The sequence below is a fragment of the Melanerpes formicivorus genome, unplaced genomic scaffold, assembly GCF_026170545.1.
Source record: "Melanerpes formicivorus ecotype bairdi unplaced genomic scaffold, bMelFor1.0.p_v2 SCAF_38, whole genome shotgun sequence".
Taxonomy (NCBI): Eukaryota; Metazoa; Chordata; class Aves; order Piciformes; family Picidae; genus Melanerpes; species Melanerpes formicivorus.
In genome coordinates, this window is record NW_027142390.1 from 1,464,077 (window position 1) to 1,487,644 (window position 23,568).

Here is a 23,568-nt window from a genome sequence, read left to right on the forward strand (position 1 = left end):
AGCCACTGCAACAGGAACAGCAGAAGGAATTAATCTAAGGTCACAGCTCAGTGGTCCATAAAGACCTCTGCATGCTGGCTCCTGTGCAAGCCCTCTGGTCAAACACAAGAGCCTGAGGTTACTCTTTCAATTCCCTTTCTCAGTCTGAGGCATTGATGCATTTTCTTTTCCCCACACCAAGGGGGTGGGTTGACTCTACAACTTGAGGGGAAACTCCTCATTGATAAACAGACTGAAACCTCTTTCTGCAGCCAGCACAGTTCAGCAACTTACCAGTTCAGCTCACTCTGAGATCTTGTGAGAATCAAGTCCAGCTTCAAATCTCACCCATCACAACAGCTTTTGCTTCCTCCTCTCCTCAGGTATTGTCTTTCCTTGGTGAATAATGTGGATTATGAACATCTACTCGATGCCCATAAACACAAGTGAGACCAGCAAATACTTTCAGCATCTAAGCCAAAGCCATCATCAATAGAAATTCCCTGAGTGGCTTCTCCAAGTGGCCCCTAGCTGAGCACAAGGCTCGTGGTCACTCTCAGGATGAAGTTGTGTAGCTGCAGCCACTACTGCCTTCCACAGAAACCACTCTGCTAACACACAGCATGCACTGGCCACACATCAACCAGGCATTCAGCAACTCATTTTTAGCAACAAACCCAGGCACTCCAGTAGTCAGCCTCACTCAGGTCCTCAAAAGCACCACTTTAGGAGTCTTTAGAATGTGGTTTCCCTATGAGGCCAAGAAATGATGATCCTTATGGTCCCCTCCAGCCCAAACTATTCTGTGATTCTCTGAACTCCTTTGCTCCTCTCACAGAAGGTCCAAGGAGTTACCACTGTAGCAGAGATGTGTCTGATTCAGCTTGAGGATAACAATGTTCCCCCACAGTTTGGCTGTGAGGAGGTCTTAGATACTGCTACCAGCAAGGAAAGCAGCGGTTCTACCACAGAGGGATGAGCAGAAGGATGACTTCCAACACCACTTTTATTGAAGCACTTCAGAATGCTCACAATGATAGATGTTGCCTTTCACAGAACCAGCCCTGCAACCTCAGCACTAAAAAGGCACTAATCCTGGCACAAAGGTCTGCTTACCCCCCTTCACCTTCCACTCTGAGGCAAACCAAAGCACCAGGCAGCTGACCCCTCCTTTTAAAGGGGATGTGCACACACCCCCACCAGCTGAGTGCCATTCAGGTGATGCAAAAGCCTCCCCCCCACACCACGTTTCACCAAGGCACACTTTAACACTTGGCTTTAAGTCCTAAAGCCACAGGCTGCTCCTTGAAGGTTGATCACCTGGTGAGAAGAGTCATTGTGTGCTCATCCTGGGGGAACAAGAACCCTGAAGCACATCCCACTTGGCCTTCAACACAACTCCTTGCTTTGCTGGTGGTGCAACCCACTGTGCACCTTGCTCTGAGCAAGATCACAGAATATGTGAGGTCACTTCAACAACCTGATTTCCACCACCCCCCACCTCCTCCCACGTCCAGAGCCCTCTGGAGTCAGGGTGAGTGCAGCAGCAAGCAGCAGGGAGCAGAGTGGGGCATGCAGCAGTGCTTTCAGTCACACACAAAGCAAATCAGGACATGCCACTGGACAGCCACGGGGGACTAGGAGAGGAAATCCTGACTGGAGTTAACAGCTCAGCAATCCTAAGTCATGCTGCAAGTTCTTAAGAGATCCCTGCCCAACACTCCCCTGTTCATTTCACCAGAGAGACTGGTCAAGGTGTTTCCTTTGTCCTCCTCCTACCCAAAAAGTGAAGGTGATGCAGGTTTAGCTGTCAGCACCCAAAAAAAAGAAGCCTTCCCCCAACCTGTTTCCAGAATGATGCAATGAAAAAACCACAAATCCATAGTAAAAACCTGCCAGAGATCACCAAACAGCTCCATGGTTGTGCATTGCTCACAATGCCAAGGGGGGGCACAGACCTGCCCTGTGCAACTGCCAAGGCTGAGCTGGGCAGGGGGGTGATGACCATTCCACAAACCACCACCCACCCTGAGGCTGGCAGGACAGGGACACCCCAAGGAGAGCTTTCCCACAGCCTGCTGCTGCAGGTGCACACACAGATAGTTCTGCCCAGGCTAGCCCAGAGATGTGCTGCACTGCCATCACCAAGTGATCCTTTGTACTGGATAAGCCCAGCAAGTGTTTAGAGCTGGTGGTTGGACTTGAGGGCCTTGGAGGTCTTTTCCAGCCTTGATGATTCTATGGCTATCTCATGGGCACACCCTACAATCCCAACACATCATGAGGTGATGAAGGTGTCTGACCTGCATGACCAAGAGCTGTCTCTGGCTCAGTTATTTGCCTTTCCACAAGACAAAATGTTCTTGGTCAAGGCCTACTGCAGATGCAGCAGCAGAAGTTTCAGGACCACAGCTATTGATAAACTCCAGTGCAGTAGTTTATGGTACTGCAACATATCCTCAAAAGCAACTTCTGTTGAGAAGAGGAAATGTTAGCAGTTGGTTTACTGTCCAGGCTCCCAACTGAGCCTGAGCCAAGTAACCACCATGAGAGATCAGGCTGGCCCAACAGACTTCTACAAGGACAACATAGCTATGCCCTCCAAGCTTAGCAGAGAGCACTGCCAGTGCCCACCTTGGGCTCTACACCTTTCTTAGGGCAGAAAAAGGTTTAACCTCGGACTTAACTGTGCCAGAAGAGTGAGTAGCTTCTCCAGTCCAAGGCTGAAAGGTGGTGAGAGCAACCTCACTTCTCTGCAAAGACTTCCTACACTTCCCTTCTGTTTCAAAAGGTGCTTGGAGAGTTAACGAAGCCCTCAAGCAGAAAAGGGAACTCCTCTGCACTGGCTGCAAGTGTTCACTTCAAAGCATCTGGAAGGACCCTGAAAGAGCTGTGAAAAACAAGGTGGAGTCATTGAGTGGAGCAATACAAAGCTACTCTTTAAACACACCACGGGGGGTTCCTGGAGCTCCTTGCTGGTGCTGTCTAGAAGTAGAAACTCTTAAATACCACACTGAGCAAACAGCTGCAGCCAAGCCCAGACCATGGCTGATGCAGGTGACCTGCATGAGAGCAGCCAAGGTGAGAAACCTGACGATACTGTGCTCAGATTCTGCACCTAGAGGCATCTTGTTTTGGTTGCTCAGCTCAGGTAGCTTGGCTGGCATGCAGGAAACCCCTCAGCTGAAGAGACTCACAGGATCTTTTGCCCCATGGTTCATTAGTCCTTCCCACCAGCTGAGTCACTTCAGATGAACATCACTGCCAAAAGGATGCTACCTGAGCAGCACTCAGGCCTACAAACTAGCCTCTTCCAGCACCAAGTCTGAGGGCTCACCTGGAGACAGCCCCTGAGCAGGAGACATCCAATTTGTGACCATGACTTGGAAGCTGACACAGGCTCCTAAAAGTTAATTAGTGACCCAGGGTAAATTAATGCAGCAAAGCATCTGGGAAGGGCTATCAGTGTCACCTCAGGTTAACATCACTGCCAAGATGTTGTTCAAGGCCTCAGTCAACAGCAGCCTCACCTCCCATGGAAGTAAGCCTCTTTGTGCTGTGATGGGCACTGGATGGTCTGCCACTGCTACACCTGACACGTGCTAGAAAGGCAAAGTTTGGGCTTGAGGACAAGAAACAGCTTCTAGAGACATGCATTTTGCTCCTGAAAACACAGCTCCAGAAGGCTGCCCCTGCCTAAGACCCTCCAGCTGACCACTGCTTTGTCCCTGACTTCTGCTCAGCCTGACCAGAGCTGAGAAAGCCCCAGGCCTGCCAGGTGATTGTTATAAACATCTCCCTTGGACAGCTGAACCACAGAACACAAAGCAGCCCAGGCACACCCCGAGCCTCCTTCCCCCTCCTCCCACTGTCACCTTCTGGGGGAGCAGGCAGACCCCCCCCCAGCGCATTCCCACGAGTCAAGCCACGTCAAGGCAGTCAGTTAAGTGTCAATACACCCCTCAAAACAGAAAGTTTATTGAATAAAGCTTGGAGAGCAGTAAACCAAACAGATGCATCCACCTAAATAAAAAAAGTTCCACATTATTTACAAAGTTCAGTCGTTGGCTAAGTTTGTTCACATGCAGAGAGTAATGCACAGGTTAACAACTGGTAGTGTTTGGATGCCATAAACGCTGGAAGCAGTGAAGTATATCAACACCAAACACATCGAGTTCAGCTATAGGCCAGTTAACTAAAACAGTGACCTGGTCCCCCCCACGAAGATTCACACATTCTAGTTTAGTTTCCTTAAGGTTTAGGCACAAGCAAGTTTGCTAAATAAAAGTAACTGTAGCAGTTCCTGGTGAACTAGGGACTACAGCAGCAGGTTAATAGACCCTCTTCCTCTACAGCACCAGAGAATGAACGACTTGCAACCATGCTTCGAGAGAAGGGGAAGGGGGCAGCCGCAGGTTACGGGGCGGGCAGCGCGCGGCGGCGGCGCCAGCGTTGGTGCGGGGCGGTAAGGCCGTGGCAGTTCCGATGGACACTGGCTGCTCAGAACCCATCTGGACTCAAAGGAGTGCTTCCAAGCCAAGACTCTGACAGTGAGGTGGGGAGTCACACACGGTGTGAGGCGAGACAAGCGGGTGCGCACCGGGGCTCTGCAGACACCGGGAAGCTACGCTGACACCGGCCAGGAACACACCGCTCCCAACGAGCCCGGCCCTCTGAGCAGGCTGGAAGGGAAAGTAAAGCTACCCCAACAAAACACACTACCAATGAAACAAGAAATGGCAGCCTGGAGGCTCCACACACTTCCCTACGCTGCAGGAGATGGGTTCATCGGCTCTCTTGTGCTTTGACACAGCAGCACGCTTCCTCTCGCCCCTCGACAGCCTTTGGCGGGTGGTTACACCGAGAAAGCAGGTCTAGAGCTGTCACAATAGCCTGGGGACTGCCATAGCACCAGCTGCAAACCGTGCCCAGCCACTTCAGGAGCAGGACAGAGCAGACAAATCACACAGGGGCCTTGTGCTAGAGGTCAGAAGGACTGCCTGGAGAGGAGAGAACAGCCCGGCGGTGACCTAAGGGGCATGCAGCTGCTCACAATGCGGGTTCTGGGTTCTGAGAGAGACCACGAGCATCTGGAGATAGAAAAATGGATTTGACCAAAGTCTGAGGGTTCCTAGCAGTCTGTTTGCATGCTGGAACACTCCACATTTGTGTTAGCTTGACAGAACTGTCCATTCCCATCCCCTCCCCGCCCTGTCCCCAGACACAATGTTAAACAGAAGCAACAAGAAGGATTTCCCACAGTTGACTCTTTCCCTCATTCATCACAGGAGCTCTTCCAAGTGACAGGAGAAGATCTCAGCTGGACATGAGTGATGCTGATCTAGGCTTTGTGCTGCCCCCTACCCCCCCTTCTCTGCAAACAGCTTCAGTTCCTCTGCTTACACACACCACATGCACCTGTGAGACCAATCAGTATCCCACAGCTCACTCTTCAATGTTTTCTACCTACTGGATGTGGCATCTTCCAGCATCTCAATGCTGTCAAGCATCAGCACCTTCAAGCCACTAAACACTAGAAATAAAACACTGGCTGAAAATCATATAAAAACCTGGCCCTGAAACACCAGAACAGAGTGGTACCAGCAGAGTTAACATGGTAGAGAGAGATTCCTTGGGTTTCCTTTAAAAAGCACCCCCCCATACAACCCTCCCCCACCACAGCTGGGTGTCAAATAAATACTTGTGCTGACTTCATCATGACAACTCTAGTTGGTTGGTGACAGAATAGGAGTACAAGTCTTCAGCAGTGCACATGAGAAATGAACTGTGAAAAGGCAGATTCTGGATACAGGATTCTTGTTTTGGAGGGGGGAGGGGGGGGGGAGGGGGGAGGCAATATCTCATCATGGAGGGAAATGGACAACTGAGATTATGGCCAACTGGTACTGGAGACTCCAGGAAGACTTCAGCTTCTTCTAGATTTTGAATGCTGAATAAGCCACTGAAGCGTGATATCTGAAGAGAGAAGAGAGGAGAGGAAGTCCCACAGTCAGCTGTCCACCTGGGGAACTGCCATGGCTCTGGTGGGCCTCCCCCACAAGCAGCCCTTCCCCTAAGGATGGCCCAAGGCAAATCAACCAAACAGCTTTCTGGAATGCCTGCTGTCTGTGCTTTGGTCCTGCCCAGTAATGCTTAAAGGCAGGATTTCAACCCAGACATCCTGGTTCCTGACAACCACACTTCCAGGAGAAGACACTCCTTAAGGGGATGCTTTGGGATGGCTCACAATCAGTTTCAGACCAATGCTGCTCTGCCCAGCCAGCCTGCCTCTCCTCACCTGAGGAGAGCAAAGTTAGTTTGGCCCTTCAAGGCATTAAGCTCCTCAGTGGCTGAAGAAGGGCCTCCAAAGCAGGTGCCATGCACTAGCACCTCACCAGCCCAGTGCTTCCAGCAGCACCTTCCTTACAGCACCAGGGGTGCTCAGGTGTGCTGTGAGGCTTGGGTGGGAGACAGGACAGGAGGGGAGTATCAGCTTCTCCTAGCCACCACAGGAGTGCTTAAGTGCTGGTAAGGTGAGCTGGGCTTCTTGGGTAAGAGGCCAGGAGAATTCCCCAGGCTGTTCATTTCCCCTGGAAAGAAGTTGAGTCCACTTCTGGTACCCTCAGGCACCCTCACCAATACACTAACACATTGCCCTTGGATTGGTCACCAGCTTCCTGCAGCCAGCAAGCTCTGTGTTTAAGCAGCTGCCATCCCCCAGACCACCCTCTGCCAGCCCCTCGCAAGGCCTGCTGGGTCAGGGTCATAATTACCTATATTATCTTTCTCTTTGCAAGAAATTGAGTAGCAGCAGATTTCTCTGTCCTGAATAGCAGCAAGGTTCCTGTGGAAGAGAGAACATTTCAAACACACTTCACTTCCAACAAAGACTCAGAGAATCTAAGCTCTTCCCCTTCATCCTCTCCACATTGATTGTTTCTATGCACTGTTTCAGCTGCCTCCTGGTGCTGGCTTCTCTGATTAATGCCAGCTTCTTACCCAAGAACCCTACATAGAAGAATGCACTGATTGAGTTAAAGCCTCTCTCAGGAAGGGTTACACTTACATCTTTTCAATTAGCTGTTTCTCATCCAAAGCATTAGGGAGGTCTCTCTTATTTCCAAGTACTAGAACCTGAAATGCAGAGCAGAAGGAAACAGCTGCAGCTGTACTGAAATTATCCAATCTCAGAAACCCCAAACCCAACCAAGCCAACCCCCAAATTTCAGGGGGGTCTGACAAGCAAGCTGCACTTGACTTAAATCTAACAGAATGAGACATTCACTCTTAAACCAGATGAAGAAGTCAAACTGGCCTAGCCACAGGGAAAAAGGGGTCACAAAGAAACTCTTCTGTGCAAAAAGCAAGCCTGAGGACACATCAGTTGATAAAACTGAGACCCATCCCAGTAGAATCCCAGCTGAGATTCCCCAGACTTCCTCTGAATCATAGAATCCCAGAGCTGTCAGGGCTGGAAGGGAGCTCAAGGCTCAGCCAGTTCCAACCCCCCTGCCATGGGCAGGGACACCTCACACCACAGCAGGTTGCTCACAGCCACCTCCAGCCTGGCTGCAAACACCTCCAGGCAGGAGGCTTCCACCACCTCCCTGGGCAGCCTGTGCCAGGCTCTCACCACCCTCATGGGCAACAACTTCCTGACATCCAATCTCAATCTCCCCATGTCTAGTTTTGTTCCACTCCCTCTGGTTAAGCTGTACTATAGCAGACTCCAGAAGACAGCACAAACTCATCCTGTGGAATTCTCTACTCTCTGAACTTGAGTCTTCTTGCAGGCTTTCAAGAAGAATGGATTCACTGAAGGGCTTTAATCACTGAAGGCTAACGACTTCAGGCACTAGGGGCAGGCAGTGCTCGTACCTCAAGTAACTGCTAAGGTTAAGCCTTCCAATCGCCTTCAGAGCTCAAAGCAGCTGTCAGAGTTGCTGGAGTTCTGCACAGCCCCTGAGGAAGTTTAACAGTGTGTCAGGCAAGCCTTACTTACAGGGATTCCTTGTAACTGGGGCTTATCTAGGAGGTTGTGCAGCTCATTTCGAGAGGCTTCTATTTTCTCCCGGTCTGCAGCATCTACCATGTAGCTGTGAAGAGAATGGGAGGCGAGGTCAGAGAGGCTCCACTGCTTCACAAGGAGCAGCCTCTACACTGCCACTTCTGAGCACACTCAACAAGCCTTGAAAGCAGGATCTGCTGAGCAAAGGCTGTGGCTCTTGATAAAAAAAAGGATATCTCAAAGATGAGAGGAGATGAAAGATGCTTTGAGTCAGGCAGCACTGCCACCCAGTTCAGACAGGGAGTAGTCAGTACTCCAGATCAGACACTGCTGAGAGCACAACCCAGCTGCAGCCCTCAGCTTGAGGGGAAAGCAAGGTCAGGATGGTTGGAGCAGTTTCAAAATTAAAACAAGTGCTCCTGAGTCAGCACAGAATGGGCTGGGCTGGAAAGGACCTTAAAGATCATCCAGTTCCAACCCCCTGCCATGGGCTGGGACACCTCCTGCCAGAGCAGCTCGCTCAAGGCCACAGCCAACTCTGTTGTGAACACTGCCAGGCCTGGAGACTCCACAGCTTCTCTGGGCAATCTGTTCCAGGGCCTCAGTACCCTCCTGGCAAGGAGTTTCTTCCCAATGTCTAACCTAAATCCAGCTTCTTCCAGTCTGAATCCATCACCCCTCATCCTGTCACTACACACTTTGTCAAAATCCCTCTCCAGCTCTCCTATAGCCCCCTCCAGGCTGCTCTGAGGTCTCCCCAGAGCCTTCTGTTTTCCAGGCTGAACAACCCCAACTCTCTCAGCCTGTCTTCACAGCAGAGGTGCTGCAGCCCTCTGATCATCTTCATGGCCCCCTCTGGCCCTGCTCTAACAGTTCCATATCCTTCTTGTGTTGGGGACTGCAGAGCCAGACCCAGCACTGCAGGTGGGGTCTCAGCAGAGAGGAGCAGAGGGGCAGAATCCCTTTGCTGCCCCAGCTGCCCACGCTGCTGGGGATCAGCCCAGGACTCAGCTGGCTTCCTGGGCAGCAGTGCAGTTAGGAAGGGTAGGCCCAGGTGGCAGAAGAAGACACTTACACAATGGCATTCACTCCTCTGCAGTACCGCTCCCACATGCTTCGGAACCGCGGCTGCCCTCCTATGTCCCAAATCTCCGAGGCGAAGGGAGAGAGAGTTAGAGAGTGCAGGCAGGCAGTGCTCACACACATCACACACAGGTGAGACAAGAAATCACACCATAGTTTCCCCCCTTCTTTTAGGCCACAGAGGTCAGCAGCAGTGCCTCCCCCAGCTGCTCAAAGCTTGCAGCAAGGTGCAAGCCAAAGCATCTTACAGCAGATGCAGTGACGCCCCTGGCTGCTGGGGTCACACACTGTGGTATGCCAGAGAGAGACTGAATCTTGGCCTCAGGCTTTGCCTCCCCACAGGCAATATTGATGAGGAGAAGAGGAGGATCCCTGGGCCCTAAGCATGTGAAAAGGAACTCAAATTAAAGCTCTCTTACTCCATGAACCTGGAAATCACAGAGAGAGTCTCAGTGAACAAGCACTAAATGCACCCTTCAGCTAATTAAGTTAGCTGAGCCTCTTCAGTTTCCTGTGTTAAAAATCCCCAACAGAAATTCACAGATTGGGTTGGGTTGGAAGAGACCTTGAAGATCATCCAGTTCCAACCCCCCTGCCAAGGGCAGGGACATCTTCCACCAGACCAGGCTGCTCAAGGCCTCATCCAGCCTGGCCTTGAACACCTCCAGGGAGGGGGCACCCAGCTAGAAGCTGAGAACAACCTTCCATGGGATTAGAGAGGCAATCAGTGGTAACATACCTTTATTGTAACATTACCCTTTGTGACTTTTCTCATGTTGAAGCCCACAGTAGGAATCATATCTTCACTGAATTGACCTGACTGGAAACAAAACAGAAGGTTGAATTTAGTGATAATCTAATGCAGCTCCTTTGCAGTGTGAAACCGCAGCAGCTCTCTCTACCCAGCTGCCTCCCAGGGCTAAGGAGTTGTAGATGTTACACAGCTTGTGTGAAATCAGGCACTCCTTACAAGCACTTACCACAGAATGGTAGGGCTGGAAGGGACCTCCAGAGATCAAGCCCAACTGCCCTGCCAAAGTAGGGTCACCCAGGGCAGGTCACACAGGAACACATCCAGAAAGGTCTTGGATGTCTCTAGAGAAGGAGACTCCACAACCTCTCTGGGCAGCCTGCTCCAGGCCTCCAGCACCCTCACAACAAACAACTTTCTCCTCCTGCTCAGATGGAACCTCCTGGGCTCCAGTCTGTATCCATTGCCCCATATCCCATCACAGGACACCCCTGAAAAGAGCTTGGCCCTTTCTTCTTGCTCCTCACCCTTCAGATATTTATGGACATCAGTAAGATCCCCTCTCAGCCTTCTCTTCTTCAGCCTGAACAGCTCCAGGGCTCTCAGCCTTTGCTCATCAGACAGATGTTCCAGACCCTGCAACATCCTCACAGCCTCTGTTGGACATTCCAGTAGATTCCTGCCCCTCCTGGACTGGGGAGCCCAGAACTCTACACAATCCTCCAGATGTGGTTGCTCCAGGGCAGAGCAGAGGGGAAGGAGAACCTCCCTTCACCTGCTGGCCACACTCTTCTTAATGCACCCCATGAGACCACTGGCTCCTTGGCCACAAGGGCACATTGCTGTCCCATGGACAACTCCCTGTCCACCAGGACTCCAAGGTTCTTCTCCATGGAGCTCCTTTCCAGCAGGTCAATCCCTAATCTGCACTGGGGCACATGAATAAGTTCTCAGGCCTTGAGGCAGTGAGGGGAGCAAAGCTGCTTGGGGAGAAGTGCTCTGCATTGCTTGGCAGATGGGCAGGTGTAGGAGAAGAGCCAGACACCTACTTCTGCTACAGCCAAGCCCTGCCCATCAGGGCCTCCTGGCTACCTGGCAGCTACAAACACCCACAAGATGCTCCTCTGATGCAAGCTGCTGTGTGGTCAGCAGTTACAGCAATAAATCACTCCTGGGGAGTAAGCTTCCAACCCACAGCTATGAGTTAACTCCCTGAGGAGCTCCAGGAAGTGGAAGGACCTGACAGGTCTGCTTCCTGCCAGGCTACACAGTGTCCAGCCTGCTCAGCACTGGAAGAGGCACTCAAAATGCAACTGGAGACTGTGTCAGGCTGCTTCCACCAGCAGCTGAGCCTCTCTCTAAGCACTGCCATAACTGCTACAAAAGAGGCTCTCTGCCGGCAGATGTTTGACTGCCTGCTGGGCTTTTATCTTTACCAGCCTGAGAGCCAAGTTCACAGCTGCCTCCTGCAGCTAAGCCAGCAGTCATAACAAGTGATAGCAAGCACAGCTTCCTTGGCTGTTTGGCAGAAGGGGAACCTCAGCCACAATGGCCATTAAGGATCTCACCACATCCATTGTGGCTTTGAGCTCCAGACAGACAACCAGGTTTGGTTGGCTCAGCTGCACTCAGCTGTTCAATCAGGGTCTGGGATCACAGCAGCAGAAAGGCTGCTCCCTGATGTGGCACAGAGAAGCCAGCCTGAGCTCAGAGCCCTTTAGGATCTATGAAGTAAACATCACAACACCCTACAGAGTCAGGGCCCAAGGGCTCACAGGCTGAGGAGTCCCTGCTGTGCACAGCCTGCCACCAGAAGATGCCCAGCTTGCACCATCAATGCTTTGTCCACTCAAGCCCACAGCTTGCTCCCCTTACCCCTGCCCCCAGAACACCTCTGGTGATCTCCCACTAGCAAACTGGAGCTGCAGCCCCCACCCAGCACAGCCTCCAGGAGAGTGCTGATGGACACTGGAAGGCAGCTGAAAACATCCAGATGAGAGCAGTCTCCTCTGAGCTGGTTTGGTCAGGTCCCTCAGCTCACCAGCACATTGCTCCTGCTGCTCACATCCAAGCCCTGTTCAGCTTTGGAGGTCCCTGGGGAGGTGGTGCTTTCTCACATTTAAGATCTGCTCTCCAGATGCAAGGCCAGACAGACTAACAGTGTTTTAAAAGGGGTAAAAAGAAGTCTCCAAGTCCTTGAATCCAAGGAATGCAAGAGTAAAGAGAGTGCTGACCTGCAAACAGACAGCTTAAGCCTCCTCTGGCAGGGCTTCTGCATTCTCCTAAGCTCCACAGACCAGCCTCATGCAGCACTGCCTCACAAACCACTCTGACCCTTCTGCTGACTCAGCAAGCTAGGGGCACAGCCTTCCAGGTGCCCACCTCAGCCAGTCTGAGGAGGCAGATCTTTAGCCATGGTGCCCTCCATGTCTGAGGCAGTTCAGTGGAGTACCTAGAGCAGACACTGCCAGTCTTGCCTTTGAAGGGGCAGCTTGCTGTGGTTGCTCCAGACCCACTGCATTCCTGCCTCTGCAGTCACACCCTACACCCACATCTCCTGACCAAACATCTCCCAAGCACTCCCTCAACCTCCACCTCTTGGTGCTACCCCAAATGCCATCAGCTGCTCCCAGACACTTCCAGACTCTTCACCTTCTCTCAGCACTCTTTCCTTCAGCTGGGAGCAGCACCCCATGTGCCACATGGTCAGTGCAATGCTGAAGGGCTGGCTGTGATCCACCACAAAGCAGCTCTCACAGAACCCTCAGAAGAGCACTTTTTACCACTTTCCAAGTGCCCTCTACCCACCCTACACATCCACTTGGCATAAAAACCTGCTCTGGCTTGCTTAGAAACTCTAAGCTGTCTCAGTGTGGCTGCTCCTGTGGTCACTGCACCTAACCAAAGCTGCCAGCAGGCACCTCACAATGAGAGTATGGTGACAGTGATTTTGCTGGCAGGCAGTGATCTCCTTTGCCAGGTTCTGCCATTGAATCCAACTCTCTTGGCCCAGAAGGGGTTTTCTTAGCCCAGAACTCAGAGGGCTTTTGTTTACTACCTCTACAGGGTGGGGGGAGGAAAGCAGGAACTCAGCTGCACCTTGGGAGCATTGCTATGTAAAAGCCACTCACACCAAACAAGAAGAACATGCTTCTAGGAGTAGGCATTGGTGTTTGAAGCAGACATCCATCCCTGGCCCCCTTGGAGCAGATTACTCAGCCCTATCACTGTGTGGTCACAATCCCATCTTCTCTCCTCTTAAAGCAGAGGCCAGCTTTCAAACAAGCTTGATAAGCAGAGAAATGTTTCCAGTGCCTGCTCTGGAAGCTCTTGGCTGTTGTCACACACAGAAGCATTGCTCAAACACTCAAAGGCAGGCAGAGTAGCTGCTTACAAACCTAGCAGGAGCATCTGCTTGCAGCACTTGTGAGTATGCCACCAGGCAGCTGCTGTGCTTAGAAGACCAGCCCTGTGTACCAGAAGTGGCTCTGAATGAAGCCATCACAGCATGCAGACCATAGAGCATGAACACAAGCTGGGGGCTGGAGGTCACCAAACAAGGAAGTCTAGCCCCTGTGTGAAAGGCAAGAGAGAGGGAGGCTCAACAGCCCCAGCTTCAGAGAGCACAGACAGAGAGAACCTGCAGCAGGAGCCTTCAAGCCTCCTGGTGTGAGAGCCCTTCCCTCTTCAATACTCCAAGCTCCTGCAGAACCCCAGCACCCAACTTCAGTGCCCCATGAACCCACTGGCCTGCCTGAGCACCTGTTGGATAAGGATCCTCCAGAGCAGCAAAACTGCCTCCAGGCTCAGCGAGGTCCCTGCACTGCATTCCGGGGCAGGGCCAACACCTACCCACTTGGATGGCTCTGCTTCAGCTCCCATCCCCTGCTGGCACATCTCCTGCTGCCACCACCTCTTGCACAGCCCAGCATCACAGCATCCCAGACTGCTTTGGGGCAGAAGGGACCTTTACAGGGCATCTACTTCAAGCCCTGCAGTCAGCAGGGACATCTGCAGCCAGAGCAGGTTGCTCAGAGCCCCAAAGAACCTGACCTGGCATGGTTCCAGGGATGGGACAAGCAGGGATAGGGTCTCACCACATAACTTCCTCCTCTCCACTCTGTCTCCCTCTTTCAGTTTAAAACCATCATCCTTTGTCCTGCCACAGCAGACCCTGCTCAGAAGTCTGTTCCTATCTTTCTTACAGCCCCCTGTAAGTACTGAAAGGCCACAAGAAGGTCTCCACAGAGCCTTCTCTTCTCCACACTGAACAATCCCAGCTCTGTCCTTGTAGGAGAGGTGCTGCAGCCCTTGGATCATTTTTATGAGCCTCTTCCTGGACCCCTTCCAACAGGTTAATGTCCTTTTTGTGTTGAGGACTCCAGAGCTGGACACAGCACCCCAGCTGAGGTCTGAGCAGAGGGGCAGCATCCCCCCCCTGGACCTGCTGCTCTGCAGCATTTCTAACTTGCTCTCTTCATCTCCCTGCCAGATGCCAGCCTGACCCACCAGCTCAGCCCAGCTTTGCTGTGTGCTCTGAGCCACCAGCAGATGTGCCCAAGCACGGCCACAAGCATTCCAGTTTAGTCTTTCTTAGCAGTCATGATTAAAGCAAGCTGCTCAGCAAGCCTGCTATCTCCAGTTGTCTCAAGTAAAAGCAAACCCAAGCACACTCTGCCTCCTTCCTCTGCCTCTCCACAGCCACAGACTACAGACAGGAGACTCCTACCCTGCAGGGAGCTGTGCTGAGCAGGCTGTCAGCACCAAGCCCTAAGCAGCTCCATCAAGCAATTGAGCACAGGGCTGGAATTCCTGCTTCCTGCACCTTCCTTAAAGATTCATTTCCAGACATTAAAAGAGCCATTAAAGGCAGAACTCAAACTGCAGCAGTTCAGCTGGTGCTCCTCCTTCCCTCCTTCCAGCTAGGATCACAGAATGTATACACAGTATATACTGTGATACTGTGAATGCATTGGGCTGGAAGGGACCCTTGAAGGTCATCTTGTCCAAACCCCCTGCAGGGAACAGGGACACCTCCAACTAGATCAAGTTGCTCAGGGCCCCACCAAGTTTGACCTTGAATGTCTCCAGGGATGGAGCCTCAACCACATCCCTGGGCAACCTGTGCCAGTATTTCAGTCCCCTCATTGTGAAGAGCTTCCTCTTGCTGTCCAGGAACCTCCTTCTAATGCCCAAGGAGCAGCAGAGCAGTGGCCCTGTCCTGCTGGCACTGGGGAGCACACAGCAGTTTGATGCTGAATTCCATTCACAGGGTCCTCGACCACCAGCTCACAGCCACCAGATTGTGATTCCACAAGGAGAGAAAAGGTCAGGGCAGCCTTCAGCTTGCTTCTCATAAAGCCAGGGTGATTCATTACTGTTCCAGGACAGATTTCTTCATACAGGCTTTGTTACCTCACAGCAAGGATTTATCATCTCTGCTCATAAAACTCTTCATCCACCTGGAAGAGATTGCAAACAGCCTGACCAACCAGGAGACACCAGCACTGGGGTATGGATCCCAGCCAGGACACTCCCAATCCACCCTAAGCTCTGCTCTTCAGCCCTCAATCTCTCTCTCTTCACACTGCAAGGCACAGCTCTCAGAATTCTCCTTTGGAAGCTACCACTGCCCTAAGCCTCCTCTGCAGCATCCAAGTGCACCACACACGGACAACTCCACTCTCTGCTTTCTGTGGTCCCAGCTCCTCCTTGAAAGAGTTCAGTGCTTCAGCTGCTTGTGGTCCCCTTCAGAAGCTTCAGCTCTACTTTAGGAGCTTCAATCTTTGAGATCCAAGAGGCCACTTGAAGGCTTCCATAGCAAGCCTTCTGCAAAGGGTTGCTGTAAAACCCAAATCAGTTCATTCTGAGAAGAAAATGCATTTTCATGCCATGGAATGTTCCAGAGGAGATGGACTGCTAACCATGGAACTGCCAGCAGCAGTGGAACAAGAGCTAAGGAGGCATCTCTTCTGTCTACAGGGCAGTCATGTAGGGGCTGAGGGCACTTCACCCCTCTGCTGGTCATCAAAGCACCTTTCTCCAGGTGTTCTATTGCTTAAAGAATCCTGCAGAGGAACTTCAGACCCCAGTGGAAGGAGTACATTCTGATTTCAGTCCACCTGGGGTACAGCAAGCCCTCAGCACATGACCTGGTGTGTGAGTCACCCCAGATGGGCTCTATTAGCTAATGAAGTGAGGCAATCCATTTCAAGAGGCTCCTGTGATTAAGAAACTCTTCACTTAGAACTCTATCAACCTTCTCCCTTAACTACCATGTGTACAAAGTGACAACAGACTCTGTTTATGACCCACCTGGGTGTTGCAGAAGGCACCAAAGCAGCAGCAAGGCTCTGTGGAGCAATCTTTTGCCACACTTTCCCAGCCTGACTTCTCTAAGTCAAAGTTACTGCCAACAGTCATGAGGAAGGAAGTCACAGCTCCCAAGTGGCCAAAGGAATCTTCTGCTGAGAGGCACTCCAAACACTCTCTAGAAAGCAAGGCCTCATTCAAAGCTTTGTCAGATACCCCAGAGGTAAAAACCAGACCACACAAAGCTGGGCCTTGACACAAATCTTAACCAGGGACCTCCTGTATCCCAGCAACACAAACAGAACTGGCTGAGCTAGACCTGCTTAACTGCATCAGGAAGACTCAGGGAGGGAGAGTTAAACCTGACAGAGTGAGGACAGTCTAACTGGGAAGGAGTTAAACCTGCCAACTGAATGAGGACAGTCTAACTGGGGGGGGGAGTTAAACCTGCCAACTGAATGAGGAAAATCCAACTGGGAGGGAGTTAAACCTGCCAACTCAATCAGGACAGTCTAACTGGGAAGGAGTTGTTAAACCTGACAACTAAATGAGGACAGTCTAACTGGGAGGGAGTTAAACCTACCAACTCAATCAGGACAGCCTAACTAGGAGAGACTTAAACCTTATCAGGAAAGCCTGGCTCCTCCTCACCCACCCTTGCAGTTCTCCTCTCCTGCCTGCTGAGGATCAGGCTGTCCAACTTCAGCATTCCAGTGCCAAGCCCCTGGATAAAGGACTGCTCTACTGGCCTTCAAGCAGGGCTTGACACTAGGAAGCACAACTCTTGGGTGAAGCACTTTGCAGCAGCTGAGCAAGTGTCCCCTGGCCCACCACATGCACTGGGAGCAGTCAGTTCACTTAGTCACGTTTCAGTTGCATCACAGGCTGGGGAGCTGGGCTGCCCCTGGCAGCTCCCCACAGCAGCATGGCTGGAGTCAGGCTGATGAAAGGAAGGCTGTTAGGAGGCACTGGCTGCAAGCAGCAGAAGATCCTGCAGGCTCCAGTCACTGAGGGGCATTTCAAGGCCTCAGATAAGAAGCTGTGACAGCAGGATGACAGGCAGTTTTTCTGAGTAAGAGCCACAGGCCATCTCCACGATGGAAATGAGAAGCAGGAAGAAATGATAGCCTCCCTTGTGAGCAAGTTTACTCACACACAAGGAAAACTTAGGCTTAATAGCTAATTAGAGACAGTGACTAATACAGAGCCTCAGCAAAGCAGAAGCTGCAGGAGGTGCAGCCAGCTCTTAACAAGGTTCCACTGCTCAGGCTGGTCTCAAAACCTCTTAGTCAAACTAAGTTTGCCCTGATTACAAACTAAGTGCTTGTTTACACTGGAGGAATAAACAGGACCCAAACCAGCCAGCAACCTACAAGATCATTCTAGAACTGGACTGGCTGCTTTTCAGGGCCTCTCACTCCAGTGATAGCCTGCTGCTCTATCAAGCCTCCTGTGATACTGGCTTGGGGTTTATCTCTAGCTGCACATGCCTGACTTGATTGGCATTGATTGCATTACAGATTCCCATTAGACTCCACTCCAGAGCCTGGTAGCAGCCCTTTGTTAGGCAGAATGCAGCCTTCTAAGCCATACCAAGCTCCTGGTAGGTAATCCAGCTCTGAGAGCTGCTCTACAGGACTAGCATCTTGCTGTGTCATTCCTTTCATTTTGGCTTTATGGAATCCCAGTGCTCACCAGCTAGCTCCATCCACACCACCAAGGGGCCTGCAGAGAGCAGTTAGTTTTCCAGCACTCCATCCCAAATGCATGCTCTGAACTCGAGGCAGCCAAGGAAGCAGCTACCAAGTTAGCTCTCGGTGAGAGGCAATCCTGTGCTGGCAGCTGAAGCTCGTGCTGCTACCTCTTCAAAGCAGTAACAAAACCCTCAGCAAATCTCCTCACTGAAAAAAAGAAATCCTAAACCAAAAGCAATCAAAGAGTCAGCAGATTGCCCACCTCAAACCTTCAGAAGTGTCAGTGGTTGCCTCCAAAGCTACAGCAGCTAACCAGGCTGTGTCATGATGCCTAATGATTTCCTCCTTATTTCACTCACTTTTGCAAGGCAATTTGGATGACACTCACTCAGATCAATTCCTGGGTGTGCTCCTAAGCTGTGGCTGAAGTCTTGCAAGATTCAAGCCCCAGCAAAGCAAGCTGGAGGCAGAAGTCAGCTCCACTTAGGAGTACTTCCACCAGCTGAGACAACTTAGCTGCTGCAAAGGGAGATGCAGCTAATACAACCACCCTGCCCTGCTCCACAGAGCTGCAGCACTGTTTCACAGCAAGCCTCCAAAGGAGATGTGCTCCTGGTACCTCAGACCAGTGCTTTGTCAAGGGGCAGCACCACAGAAGGCAAGAAAAAAGACCTGCAGAGTAAGCTCAGTACCCCAAGCTGCAGGAAAGCACTGATCAGCACCAGCTGAGCAGCCACAGACTGAGGCTGTTCAACTCTTTCAGAACTCCAGTCTGAGACACCCAAACCCAGGGGCAGTGGCAGCCACTGCTGTGGGTGAAAGAGAAGGCTTCTGGCATTCTCAGCCAGTCCAGCAGCTTTCAACCAAACACAACCAGGCAGAGAAGAGTTCCCTCTGGTGAGGGAGGACACATTTCACACAGCTACCATGAAGCCCCCTGTATGTCAACGTGCTCAGCTCCCCCAGAGCTTGGCTGTGTTGGGACAGCTAGTCAGTGTGACAAGGACTCTGCATAACTGCAAGTGAGTGTGAGTCCTCCTCCCATCCAGCAACACATCCAACTGACAAATAAATACACCCAGAAAAACACTCAGGGACGTTAAGGATGCAGCCTCAAGATACCTCAGCCAACCAGGACACTGCAGGTCTGCTCAATGCCAGGCTGAAGCCATCAGCTTGCTCACTCTGGGTACACTGCACCCAAGCCAGGCACACTCACTGCAAAACCAGAAGGTTCCCTGGTTTCCCATTTCAGCCTCTCTAGAAGGACTTCCAAATCGCAGCTGCTCTCTCTGGCAGCTTTCTGTCACCCCTGCAGAACGAGCCACTGCTGAAGGCACTTAAGCAAGCCACTCTTTATCTGGCTCAACAATGGAAAAGCTTCATGTAGGAGGATTCCCACACCCTTCCTTCAGCTGCTCCAGGCAGATTGGCAGATAAGCGGGCCCGAGCTCAGCAGCCTGCTGCTGGGGGGTTTGGAGCTTGTACTTCTTGGTGCATACCTTAAGAGAAAGTAGAGGATTTGATACAGGCAGCAGCAAGCAGGGTAAGTGGAAAAAAATAAACCTGAGCGAAGAACCGAGAGTGGGAAACGCTTAAATCATTTACTGAGGAGCAAAGAGTGAAACGGGAGGAAGCAGCCGAAAGCACTCTCCAGGGAACCACGGAATGGTTGGGGTTGGAAGAGACCTCTCAGCTGCTCGGGCCCGAGCACCACGGCCCAGCCCGCAGAGCGCCCTGCAGAGCTGCGCTCGGACACAGCCCTCGGCGCCCCCCGGCAGCACACAGGGTCACGGAGGCAGGGCAGCTCCCGAGCACGGCCCCGCCGCCTCTGCCGGCGCCTCCGCGGCAAGGGCAGCCCTGCCGGACGGCCTCACCCCGACAGCCGAACAGCCTGCCCCCGACAGCCTGCCCCCAGCACTCCAGCTGCGGGCCCCGAGACACAGCGCTGCGAGCGGGGCAGCCCCCAGCCGGCAGCCCCCAGGCCGCTCCCGGGGCAGCCCCCAGCCGGCAGCCCCCAGGCCGCTCCCGGGCCCGGCCCCGCCATCGGCCCCCTCCCGCCGGGCCCGCGCGGGCCGCCGCGCCCCCCAAGGCCCCAGCAGGCCCCGGCGCGGCCTGGCCCCGGCGCGGCGCGGCCCGCTCACCGCGATGACGTTGACGAAGGTGGTCTTGCCCGAGTACTGCAGCCCCACCAGGGTGAGCTCCATCTCCTCCTTCCAGAAGAGCGAGCGGAACCAGTCCAGCAGCCGGGAGAGCAGCGCCAGCATGGTGGCGGCGGGGCGCGGACGAGCCGGGGGCGCTGGCGAGGCTGGGCCCGGGGACTGGCTCCGACGGCGGCTGGCGGACACCGGCGCGCTCCCACACGGCCCCGCTCGCCCCCGCGCCGCGGTCATATGACGCCTCTCCACCGCCCGGCAAGAGCGGCCGCGCCTGCTGCCGCTGCTCCTTGTACCGCCCCCTGCCGGCCGCCGGCAGAACAGCGCCCGGGGAGGACCGGCGGCGGCGGCAGGGCGGGGAGAAGGCGAGGCCACGCTGCGAGGGGCGGGGGCGCCGGCTCCGAGCCTCAGCAGCGCCACCTAGGGCGGGGAGGCGGCGGGGCGTCTGCTCGCGGCCGCCAGCACCGCAAGCACAGAACCAACCAAGGTGGAAAAGACCTTCGAGATCACCAAGGCCAAGCTGTCACCCAGCATCACCTGATCAACTAACCGCGGCACCAAGCGCCTCACCCATGTTATGTTAAACACTCCCAGGGACGGTGACTCCACCACCTCCCTGGGCAGCACATCCCAGTGGCCAATCTCTCTTGCTGGGAAGAACATCTTCCTAACATCCAGCCTGAACCTCCCCTGGCACAGCTTGAGACTGTGTCCTTTCCTTCTGTCACTGGTTGCCTGGGAGAAGAGACCAACCCCCACCTGGCTACAACCTCCCTTCAGGCAGTTGTAGACAGCAGTAAGTCTCCCCTGAGCCTCCTCTCCTCCAGGCTAAAATCGTACACTCACAGAATCGTTTTGCCTGGAGAAGCCTTCTGAGACCATTCTGTAACTCTGCCCAGGCTGCACACAGCCCCCTCAGCCCCACCACCTTGGGCAGGTGCTGTAGGAGGGCATCCCAGCTCTTCATGCCTGCCCAGGCACCGTGCCATGGCCACGTTTGATGCCCTAACTCCATATCCCACTGCTCTCACTGCTGTTCTGCTCCTAGCCCATGGTCTGTGACCCATCCTCAGCCTCTTCCTCTGTTTGGCCCCACAGAAGTGCCCCAGCCACCTGCTGAGTGCCCCCAGAGCCACCCTGGCCGCTCTGCCCCCCAGCAGAGTGGGAAGCAGGACCCCACCAAGCCTGCAAGGAAGCTCCAATTGCAGAGAGCAGCGACTGTGGAGGCTTTCCTTGGTGCATCCTCTGGTTTGTCAGCCTCTCAGGCTGGCCACCTCAGAGTTTCTGTTTCCTCCCCTGCACTGCAGAACTGCATCCAAATCCTGGGCTTGCAGGGGACTAGAGATTAAGAGGTATGACCCACAATAGTCTCATGTGACAGATGCAGAGTGTTCTTGAAGCAAGTGAACTCTCTCACAAAACCTTGTGCATGCTCTTAGAGCTCCCAAAAACTAAAGGGTCAGCCCCCATCCCCTCCCCTCCTTGTTCTCAGTTATTCTTGCACAACTTGCCAGTCTCCAGAAGCTTCTGCCAGGAATCCATGTGTTTCCCATGGATCTTTCCCCCAGGTTATGTCACAGAATCATGGTTTGGGTTGGAGGGGAGCTCCAAAGCTCACCCAGTCCAACCCCTCTGCAGTCAGCAGGGACATCCTCCACTAGATCAGCTTGCTCAGAGCCCTGATGAGCCTCACCTTGAATATCTCCAGGGGTGAAGCCTCAACCACCTCTCTGAGCAACCTGCTGCAGTGTTGCAGCAGCTTCATGGTGCAGAACTTGTTCCTCACATCCAATCTCAATCTGCTCTGCTCTGGTTTGAAGCCCTTGCCCCCTTGTCCTATCACTGCAGGCCTTTGCAATTAGTTTCTCCCCATCCTTCTTGTAGCCCCCTCAGGTACTGGAAGGTCACCATTAGGTCTCCTTGGGCTCTTCTCCAGGCTGAACAACCCCAGCTCCCTCAGCCTGGCCTCGAAGCAGAGGTGCTGCTGGTGAAGGTAACTGCTGCTGCTGATCTTCATTCCTAGCCCAGTTCTGTACAGCAAAGCCAGCAGCAGGTGGAGGTTAAAAACCTGCCAGCTTCAACCAAGAGCAGAATGAGACAGCACAGCACACATCTGTGTGGCTTTGAAAAGGCAAGGTGACCAGAGTGATCCAGAATGACCAGCTCTGGGCATCTCCACTTACACAGCAGATTCCACACCTCCTCTACAGAGCTGTCCCCCGGAGAGGCACCGCTGAGGAGCTCGGTATTTGGATCCTCCACAAACTGTGTGGCTCCAGCTCTCCAGGTGGCTAAGTGGTGACCCTTGCAGCCTGAGGCCAAGGCAGGAGGGACCTGAGCTGAGCAAATGAAGATGTAGCTGAAGAGAATATCATGAGGGGTCTACAGAAGAAGAGTGGCAGCAGCCCAGGCTCTCTGCCACGCTTTGCTGGCTCGCTGTGCTCCATTCACTCAGCAGCAGCTCTCGGGGCACTGGCATCAGGCTGAGGAGGACTTTTCTCCATAAAGCTGAAGTGCAAAGGTGGAAACCTTCTGCCTCCAGACACTGGCACACTCCACAGACATTGGGGACCCACAGCCCCAGCCACACAGCCTCTCTAAGCCCACAAGTCTCGCCCAACACAGGCAAGAGGCTGATTCTCCCCAAGACTGCACTGGGAGAGGAAGGACCAGCACGAGCTGGGCTCTGTTCCCCCCTTCCCCCTGGTTATGGACATCCCAGCTCTAAGGGCAGCAGAAGAAGCAGGCTCAGTAGTTTTGTGGAGGCTGATAATGCAAAGAAGGAGGACAAGCAGCTCAGATGGTGCAGAGGAGCACCCAAGGAAGCAGTATGATTGGTACCTGGAAATGCTGATGCTGTTGGGCACTGCTCGTGTTTGCAAAGAGCAGCAAATACAGTCCCAGGTCTAAGGCAGTGCCAGCAGAAGCTAACTGGCCTTTTCCTTTCCTTCAGAGGGGTGCTACAGCTTAGCCAGTCTGGTCCCTGCCTAACAAAGCAGCACCTAGGAACTGCCTTGGAGCACCATGATGTCAGAGTCACCACATCCTTCAGGCTGGAAAAGACCTTTAACATCATCCAGTCCAAACAGTAACCCAACACTACCAAGTGTGCTGCTAAACCCTGAGCTCAGCACCACAGCTACACAGCTCCCAGCCCCCTCTGGGGATGAGGATTCAACCCCTGCCCTGGGCACCCTGTTCCAGGCCTTGACAACCCTTTGGGGGAAGAAATTGCTCCTCCTGTCCAACCTAAACCTCCCCTGGTGCAACTTGAGACCATTTCCTCTTGTCCCATCACTTGTTACTGGCAAGAACAAACCAACACCTCCACCCCACTCCAGCCTCCCAGGGAGCTGTAGAGAGCACTGAGGTCTCCCCTCAGCCTTCACTTCTCCAGGCTGAACAGCCTCAGTTCCCTCAGCCCTTGTGCTGCAGACCCTTCCTCAGCTTCACTGTCCTGCTCTGGACCTGCTCCAGTGCCCTTCTTGGAGTGAGGGCCCCAAAACTGAACCCAGGACTCCAAGTGCAGCCTCACCAGTGCCCAGCACAGGGGCAGGATCCCAGCCCTGGTGCTGCTGGCCACCC

At 53.3% G+C, this 23,568-nt stretch overlaps 1 protein-coding gene across 1 annotated transcript; it reads right to left on the bottom strand.

Annotated features, from left to right (window-relative positions):
* Positions 1–3,922: 3,922 nt before the first annotated feature.
* Positions 3,923–20,209, bottom strand: ARL8B (ADP ribosylation factor like GTPase 8B). Its single transcript, XM_068157756.1, has 7 exons — positions 19,972–20,209; positions 9,810–9,890; positions 9,063–9,136; positions 7,982–8,075; positions 7,046–7,113; positions 6,753–6,823; positions 3,923–5,955 (listed from the first exon to the last, which is right to left on the bottom strand). The coding sequence occupies exons 1-7, from the start codon at positions 20,092–20,094 to the stop codon at positions 5,906–5,908; spliced, it is 561 nt and encodes a 186-aa protein (XP_068013857.1). The 5' UTR covers positions 20,095–20,209; the 3' UTR covers positions 3,923–5,905.
* Positions 20,210–23,568: the final 3,359 nt, after the last annotated feature.

Coding starts and splice junctions, on each gene's coding strand:
- ARL8B (XM_068157756.1), bottom strand. CDS start 20,094: ATGCTGGCGCTGCTCTCCCGGCTGCTGGACTGGTTCCGCTCGCTCTTC. Junction 9,137..9,809: donor AGGGTAATGTTACAATAAAG/GTATGTTACCAC, acceptor TTCGCCTCGGAG/ATTTGGGACATAGGAGGGCA. Junction 8,076..9,062: donor AGAGGAGTGAATGCCATTGT/GTAAGTGTCTTC, acceptor TTCTCTTCACAG/CTACATGGTAGATGCTGCAG.